Source organism: Camelina sativa, chromosome 17, assembly GCF_000633955.1.
Source record: "Camelina sativa cultivar DH55 chromosome 17, Cs, whole genome shotgun sequence".
Lineage (NCBI taxonomy): Eukaryota > Viridiplantae > Streptophyta > Magnoliopsida > Brassicales > Brassicaceae > Camelina > Camelina sativa.
The window spans coordinates 13,540,164-13,548,924 of record NC_025701.1 but is presented as its reverse complement, the minus strand read 5'-3'; the positions used below and the strand labels follow the sequence as shown (position 1 = coordinate 13,548,924).

The window sequence follows — 8,761 nt, the reverse complement described above, 5'->3', positions numbered from 1 at the left end:
GCATCAACTTACCAAAGACTCCAACGATATATTGTGATAATATGGAAGCCACATATTTATGTGCAAATCCAGTCTTTCACTCTAGGATGAAGCACATTGCTTTGGATTATCATTTCATTCGAACTCAAGTTCAGTCTGGAGCACTTCGTGTTGTTCATGTTTCTACAAAGGATCAACTCGCCGATGCTTTAATCAAACCACTCTCACGGGCACCTTTTGTAACACTCACCGGCAAGATTGGAGTTACGCCAAGCCCCTCCATCTTGAGGGGGCGTATCAAGGATAAATCATGACCTATGATTTATTCTGATTGATATTCACTATCTTCTATTTATGTAAATATGATTCTGTAATTACTCCCTCTAGAATACCCTAGAATCTCTTGTATCTGTATATAAACTCTCTCCATTGTACTTAATAAAATAATCCTTCATATTATCTTTTTCACTAAGTAGGAACCATATATAGGAAAACGCAATAGAAATGTTGAACAGTGTCATAGAGGATAGAAATATTAATCAAGGAGAAGACGGCCGATTTCCCCACGAGAACTATGATATCGAGCCAGATAGAGCCCGTTCTTTACCATCGGTCTATATATCCCCCAAAAAAAAGTTCGAAACCAATATCCCCCTGAAACCAAAGTTCAAAATCTATATCTCCCCGATTCTGGATTATAGCGGTTTAATGTCTAAATCCGAAACTAAACCACATATGTCCCGAAAATAAACCAATTGTTGAACCAGATTCCTGTACCAACCCGACCCATTTATCATAAAACCCAGAATCCCCAAATAAAACCTAAAATCAATTTTTTTTTTTGTATCAATTTTCATGGTTCATAATCAATCTTTTTATTGAGTTTGCTTCTTATTCTTGAATTTTCTTCCAGCTAGTTTCATGGTTCATAATGTTACAATTTTGCTATACTGATTCAGGTGGGTGAGGCTGAACAGCTAGTTTCTCTGGCGATTGTCATTGGTAAGATTTTCGTTTCCAGCTAATTCAGTCTTTATCAAATCCAATGTTCAATCTGTTGGCATATATATATTCTGTTTTTGCTTGTCTTAATCATTTACAGGAGCTACTAACAAGCCACGTGAGTTGGATGATGCAGTGCTAAATTAGGAGATTGGTAAGAACATTATCTGTCACCAGGCTTCTCTCGTGTTTAATGATGCTAATCCATTGGTGATCTGATCTATGTAACCAGCGGCAACTGATGGCTTCAGATGCAGATGCAGGGCACAACTGATCTTTTTTTTACTTGTTCCCTCCTTAGTTTACACAACGCCTTTGTTGATTCGATTGCTGCACATGTGACAAGAGGTGGAAGACGAGTGAGTGGAAATTTCAAATCTACGACACTGTGGTGGGTGTTCTCATACCTCTCAACATTGGCAATCAGGTGAGTGATATGTTCTCTCCTCTTCATTTTGTTTTTGTCCGTACTACCATGTGTCTAATCGATATTAAAATGTATCTTTAGGTTCATGCTGATGTCTATGATTTCGTTTACATTCGATGATCATCTCATTCGTTCCCACTCAGTTGTGAAATCTTCGTCTATGTTATTCTTCATCACGATCATTGATACAATGATAATTGATTTTAGGTTTTATTTGGGGGGGATTCTGGGTTTATGATAAATGGGTCGGGTTAGTGTAGGAATCTGGTTCAACAATTGGTTTATTTTCGGGACATATGTGGTTTGGTCTCGGGTTTAGACATTAAACCGCTATAATCCAGAATCAGGAAGATATAGATTTTGAACTTTGGTTTCAGGGGATATTGGTTTTGAACTTTTTTTTCGGGGGTATACAGACCGAGGGTAAAGAACGGGCTCTATCTGGCTCGATATCATAGTTCTCGTGGGGAAATCGACCGTCTTCCCATTAATCAAGCATATTACTTTGACTCGCCCACTTTTTTGCATCACTATAAAGGATAGACAACAACCAAAAAGAGGAATTCGCAATAGGCGCATGCATGCCCTAGGAAAATTGTGCATCGGTACTGCCCCGGTTCTAGATATTTTGGATTTCCATTACTTTTGTATCTTACATGTGTTTGAAACTTTGAATTACAGAAATCGACAAAGAAAAATAAAATAAGAGAGCGGTACTCGGACTACGTACTACATTGATAAAGAAAAAAATGAATTAGGTAGTACATAATACTTGCATGCAATATTTTCATCTTTGAAAGGTGGCACTGGTACAAAAAACATGTAATATATCAATCAATTCACTTATTCTCAATTAATTTTTAATTAAAATATTTAATTACGTAGTAAACAATGTGAATTGATGATTTTATATGCTTTCATCTTTGAGAAAATATGTTAGAACTTCTGCAGTATAAATGAAAATAGGTATTTGAATATATAAAGGACATGAAGCCAACCTGTTTTGATTCGAAATCTATTATAGTAGTTGTTATTATTAATCAACCATGCATGATTTAGACGCACCAACTTTTCATTACTATTAAGGATCGACAACAGGCAAAAGAGAGGACCTGGCGATCGCATGCCTAGGAAAATGGTGAATTGGCGAATGGCAAGTGAACTATGGAAAAGGAGTTGAGATATATGTTTATATTTTTACTCATGATACTATACGGACATATCAATGGATCCATTGCAATGCATACAGCTATACAGAGAGTTTTCCAATACTCGGTAACCATATTAAATCTTTTTATGCTCTCTTCATTGTTCAAGTCACTCCCATGTTGTGTTGGCTTTGGTATATGGTCAATTTTGTACGATTTGTGAAAGAATCCAGGTACGTATAGAATCTTCGAGAAAAGACTATCTCTCTCTTTTTTCATTGATTGGTTATATATGACCCCGCGCGCGCGTCTTAAATATTTGCGGTAAAATCTCGCATTTTATAATATCTTTAACGTGGATGGAGCATTAAAGCCCATACACAACGCACTAGTAAAAACTTGTCATATAGTTACGAATAATTTCGTAAGTATTTCATGATAATAGTAGTAAAAAAAAGATTTGTTATATATTTACGACAAAAAAAAATTAGTAACTATTTGGTAGTAGCAAACTTCTCCATCGTCACTAAATGTTGCAAAGTGCTACAAATTTGAGACTACATAATTTATGGGCAAATGCTACTATTTGCTACGATTTACTATGTAAGTTTGATACACACAGCGACTGAAAGCTGCGTAATTATTAGCTTCATATAGCCACTAATTTATCAGGTAAATGTCTGTGGATTAGTAGCCACGAAGTAATCAGTAATTAATATGTGGCCTTCTCATATAGTTTTAATAAAAGAAAAAAAATTGGGGATTATAAATTAAATTAAAATATCAAAACAATTTGTTTATTAAATTGCAAAAATGATTTTAATTATATAAAATAAAATTGAAATAGAAAATAAAAAATGCTTCAACAGAGAAAGGTTTTTGCTCTCCGCCGCTCTCCTCCGCCACCTCTCCGCCGTTCTCTTTTTTTCACTGGACAGATTCTTCTCTATATGCTTTCCCTTCTTTGGATCCTAAGAAATAAAAGAAAATCCAACTGTTTTTTTGTTGATTTGAGAAGTAAAACGAGAGATTTACCTTTTAAACATTGAAGAGTGTTGACGGCGACAAGATCTGAAAATAAATAGTCAGATATAAAATTCAGACAACAATGGAGGATATGAGATTTGTTGGCTGATAATATGAGATGCGACGGCAGAGATATAAGATGCGACGGTGGTAAACGAACCTTTGAGATGTAGTGGTGGTGAAGGACGGCGAGACTTTCGAGCTATGGTGGTGGTGAACAGCGTAAGCTTCAAGATTTGCTGTGGTGAACAACGGCGGAGCCTTGGAGATGTGGTGGTGTTGAACTGCCGAAGGCTGTAGATGGAACTCAGAGATCTGAGGAAGGAAAAGGGATAGTGGCCAATGGGTTAATTGATTTGGGGTTTTGTGTAAAGAGATCTGGGGAGGAGATTTCGTTTTTTGAATAAACGAGATCAAGGAGGAGGAGAAGAATGAAGAAGAGATAGAGAAGGAGTAGGGTTTACAAAAAAAAAAAAAAAAAAAAANTGATACGTTGGATCTAAACTTATCAACGGTGGAATATTTATTAAAGTGCAATCCTGGTCTCTGTGGATTAGCCAATGAAAATTTTTCTCTTTTTAAAGTTAATAAAACTCATATAATTATTATTACTTCAGTTTGTTTTAAAAAATAAAATAATCCAGTAATTATCATAATTTGTGCTAAAATTTTTAAAATACGTAGACTTGTATATAAAAGAAATTTTTTAAAAACATTTAACATATTTTGGAAGTTAATATCAAAATTGTATTTTATTGGTTTAAAAAGTTTTGTGAAAGAGTTTGGGGTCAAAATGTTCAAATAAATAACTTTTTTTAAAACAAATAACTTTAATTTTTAAAACAAATACATAGACTTGTATTTTATTTTATTTTTGTCAAACAAATAACTTTTAATAAGTTAAACTATAATGAAACTAAATATTTTGGGGTCAAAATTTTCAGCCTCTCTTGTCGCTAAATTGCTACAATTATTTTGTAGATATTTCTACTACGATTCAAGTTACAATATGTTTGTAGATAAACAATTCCTATTATTTAAAAAAATATTAAGCAACAATTTGTTACGATTAGTCAAGTGCTACCAAATATTTAGTCTCTATATTTATAGTAAATTAGCTACAATTCTAAGCTGTATCTTTTTGTAATTGTTTTCCTACAAAAACTTACAAATTTGCCACAAAATAACCTATCTAAAAATTTGTGACTATTTTGTAATTTCTTGTAGGTAATATTTGTTATAAATGATTTTGTAGCAATTTTTTGTAATTATATAAGCAGTTTTTACTAGTAACGTATACAGAATTATTTTTTAATAAATTGTAATGATTCGAATTTTTACTTTTCCGCAATTCAGATTGAGATTTGAGATCGAGAAAGTAAAAGAGCTGGCAAAACCACCAAAGCGGAACTCTAGAGACGAGAGAGAAAGAGAGAAGAGTACTCCACTCTCTCTCTGTGTGTCGACCAAATATAGGATGTTAAACGGCGAAGTCAGGTTTTTAAGAAAAAAAGGATGACAAAATCAAGACACGTACGAGAAAAGAAGCCCCAGACGTCAACTAAAAAGTCACCACGTGTTTCTCCTTCTCTCCCACCGTTGCATGGAGCAGACAGACGCTGCAACTGCCTCGTGTTACTCCCTAACCCACCAATCACTTAGCCACACCTCTCTAACTATCTCGAAGAAGCAAAGTTGACGCCAATAACGCCTAACACTTCAAAACAAAATAATTTGAAAAAAAGAAGCCCTCGAATATTGTTTTTAAGTACATTGCATGTGGTTAACAAAAACTAAAACTGAAGAGAAAGGTAAAAAAAAACAGAGCCGGGGATAGGTGTTGGCACGCATGACGCCCAGCAACAACACGCGTTGCGGTGACATCCTCTGTGATTGGTGAACCGAACCACATATCCCCAATACCTTCTTGTAAAAACGGCACATTAACTCATTTCCTCACACGTGTCCCTATCCCCAACCCTCACTAACACGTACCCATCCTTCTCTTCCCAAATGTCCTTCTTCCTTAATATTCGCCACTCTCTTATTGGCCCTTCACCTCTTCTTATAACCTTCCCTACCTCATCACATCTCTTTGATCTCTCAACATCTTCTTCTTCTTTGAGTTCTTTTTTAAATCTTCTCCTAGCTTGACGTCATGATAAAGATACTCAATCCTCATTCGCACCATTCTCACTCTACCACAACTCTTAAAACTGCTGAGATCTTGTCTAAATACAGACCCATTGCTCCTAAGCCCGGGACGCCTCGTGTCAACGACGATGACCCTTCTTCCTCTATGTCTCACAAGATCAGCCAATCTCCTTACCTTCGTAACCTCTGGCCTCAGCTTCAAGCGCGGCCTACAAGAACCCGTAAGCGAGGACGAGGTGGGATGGGTCCTTCTTCTCTTGCTATGAAGAGACCGAAGTCGTCATGTGTTTCTTCTCCCACTTCTTCTACCACTACTACTACTACTACTACTACTACGCAACGTGTTATTGGCCCAATTAAAACGCTGTCGTTTCAGGCTTTCACTCATCATGGTTTACCTAACCTCACTCAAGTTGGCTACGCCTTGGAGAATGGTGGCTCTTCTGCTTTGGTGACTCTGCCTCTTCTTCAATGCTCTCCTCCTCCTCTTCCCTCCAAATGCATGGAGCCAGAGATCAAAGGAAAGGGTGTCATTGATCTAAACAAGACGGCTGAAGTAATACAAGAGATAGATTTCTTGAAGCAACTACAAGGACCCATCGTCACAACCACAATCACAACAAGCAGAGTCATATCACCCCAGCCTATAAGGCCGGTTTGCTCAAAGATCAACGTAGCATACATAAACCCACTAACCAACCCATCTCCACTGCCTCAAACCAACAAGAAATCTCAAAGTGAGGTTGAAGAGGAAGTAGAGTCAGACGAATTGCCCTCTGTGATCACAGATTCCAGCAACAGGGTCAGAGTCGTGAACTCGGCGTACAAGGAGATGATGGGGCAGCCCGAGTGCTCGTGGCTGGATTCGATGGTGAGAGGGAAGAGGATCTGTGGGGAAGTGATGATCCATTTTTGTGAATCCAAAATTCCGGTGACGACTGAGAATAATGGTTTCTCTTGCTGGGTGAGGATAGAGTGGGAAAGAGAAGGTAAGGAGAAGTACATGCACGCGTTTTGTGATGTTACGAAACTTGCATGTGAGTCCAAAGATTATGTCTTTACGTGGAGGTTTCACGCAACCACGGACCGCAGAGGGACTTGTCAGTCAAGCTGCAACGTTTAGTTTAGGTTTTGGAGTATGTGTGTTACCATCTCTAGTAGTTCTTTAGTGTAATGATATATATATCCTCTATAGACCAATATGTAAATGTCCGTTAGTCATAATTTCTGCTGTTAAAATGCAGTATGAATTAAGAAGAAAAAGTTCCTCGTTTCGGAGTGCATGTTTAATAATCTAAAATGGTTTAATAATCTCTGACGATACAGAACTTTCATTTCTTTGGTAAATGTGACTGAATGTTGTTGTCTACATGACTTGGGCTGGAAGGCTGGGAAGCGTTCATAAACTCAAATTTTACAAGTGCTAAAACGGCACAACGTTTCATGAGCTTGACTGCTTGAGGAAGAAAACCTTTTGTTTTAAATCTGTTTGCGTCTTTGAGGAAAACTGTAAAGTAGAATACTTAAAATCTTACAATCTTGAACCAAGTTTAGGTTAGGAGCACCGCTTTAATTATGTGTGGCGAAGTTTAGGAGTACTGACATCACATTTACAAGAGAAAAATGGCTGAAAGATTTATTTCTATCATCGCACTTATATTAGCAGTTTAGTCATGTAACTAATAATTTTGTTTACTTCCCAAAAACAAAACTTCCAAAATTTATCAAACAAAGTACTGGACCGGTATAGGTCCAGGTTGCAGGTCTCGCTGCAGAGTAAGGGAACCGCCAATACGCAATTGTTCCCAATAGAAAATAGGTGGTCTATTAGAATTATGCGGCTTAGATCTTACTATCAAGTATCAATGCAACGTAGATGAGGTGAGACTTGGTTTCCAAACAGATCTTACACTGAATACTATCGGTGAGTAATCGTGGTATTCTTTTACCTAAGGAAGTGCCTGAGACATAAGGTAGATTTGTGAGATAACCCTTCAAAATTGGTAGCTGTTCTTACATTACCATGATACCATCCAACAAACTAGAACTTCAAGTTTATTTATCAAATGCTTTCAAGTCAAGTATCTGCCACTCTGCAACCTTATTTAGAGGCCCGAGAGGATTTTGTTACCTGTTTTCACTTAGCTTGCCCGCACGTCAAGTGAAACTCTGTACTGGAGCCGATAGTTCTAGTTCATATGCAGCTTGGTAAAATTCTGCAGCTTGCTGTGACAAACCTTGCATTTTGGCAACGTGCCCAAGCTTCATCCACGCATCATGATTTCTCGGGTCTAATCTTAAGGCATTCATGAGGAAACTTTTAGCGGTTGGAAGTGATTCACCTCCGGATGTCATCATAACCTCTGCTATAGAAACAATGCTGGGCACGTGATCTGGATCGATTGAGAGCGAGAGGAAGAAGGACACTAGAGCTTCTTCATGAAGTGATTTAGCTTCTAGACACAAACCTGTCCCAACCATTAGATGCAAATGTATTGAGCTTCTTATCTATGCGAAAATATTATGAATGTAATTAATGCGTTCGTTAATGGCTGCTTTTCTCTATACCTGTTTCATTCCAGCCTCTGGGAGAATAATAGCACATGGATCTTGCCTTCTCGAGACATGTTTCTGCATCTGACCATGAACCTAGCTTTCCGTAGACGGAGGCCAGCTCTTGCCAAGCTTCCGTTTCACATTTCTTAAGCAAAATCTGGGAACAGAGAATAAGATTAGTCAGAGATATCACAGAATTCACAGAATATGTTTCTTTCATATTATGAAACCCAAACTAGGTACCTCAGATTGTTCAGATTTATCCTGCGCCCGTATTAGGCCCAGCAAGCTGCTGCATGTCTTCAAGGCCTGCTTAGGTTGTTCTTGAGCCATCTGAAGCACAATTTTCAACTTCAGAAGCTCTAACTTTTCAATGTCACCAGCCTCTTCCATGGTGAAGTCCAGAATAGATTCAGCATCCTTAAGCCGTTTCTCCGCTGAAAGGACACAAGCTAAATGTTTCCATCCT

General features: G+C 37.5%; 2 protein-coding genes and 1 long non-coding RNA gene across 3 annotated transcripts in view; 1 reads left to right on the top strand and 2 right to left on the bottom strand.

Annotated features, from left to right (window-relative positions):
* On the bottom strand, nt 3,353-4,059 carry LOC104757071. The gene is made up of 2 exons (XR_762361.2): nt 3,743-4,059; nt 3,353-3,627 (listed from the first exon to the last, which is right to left on the bottom strand). It is a non-coding gene; the product is annotated as an uncharacterized LOC104757071 (long non-coding RNA).
* Nucleotides 5,653-7,007, top strand: LOC104757070. The gene has a single exon (XM_010479784.2). It carries the CDS (start codon nt 5,741-5,743, stop codon nt 6,857-6,859), a length of 1,119 nt encoding a protein of 372 aa, XP_010478086.1. The 5' UTR covers nt 5,653-5,740; the 3' UTR covers nt 6,860-7,007.
* The window catches only part of LOC104759448 (tetratricopeptide repeat protein 7A-like), a 4,652-nt gene continuing 3,244 nt past the window's right edge, over nt 7,354-8,761 (bottom strand). The window contains exons 5-8 of the mRNA XM_019238641.1: nt 8,536-8,750; nt 8,305-8,449; nt 7,868-8,204; nt 7,354-7,697 (exon numbers count right to left, since the gene is read on the bottom strand). Coding sequence (XP_019094186.1) covers nt 7,894-8,204; nt 8,305-8,449; nt 8,536-8,750 — 671 coding nt within the window. The 3' untranslated portion in view covers nt 7,354-7,697; nt 7,868-7,893. The remainder of the gene's footprint in view (nt 7,698-7,867; nt 8,205-8,304; nt 8,450-8,535; nt 8,751-8,761) is intronic.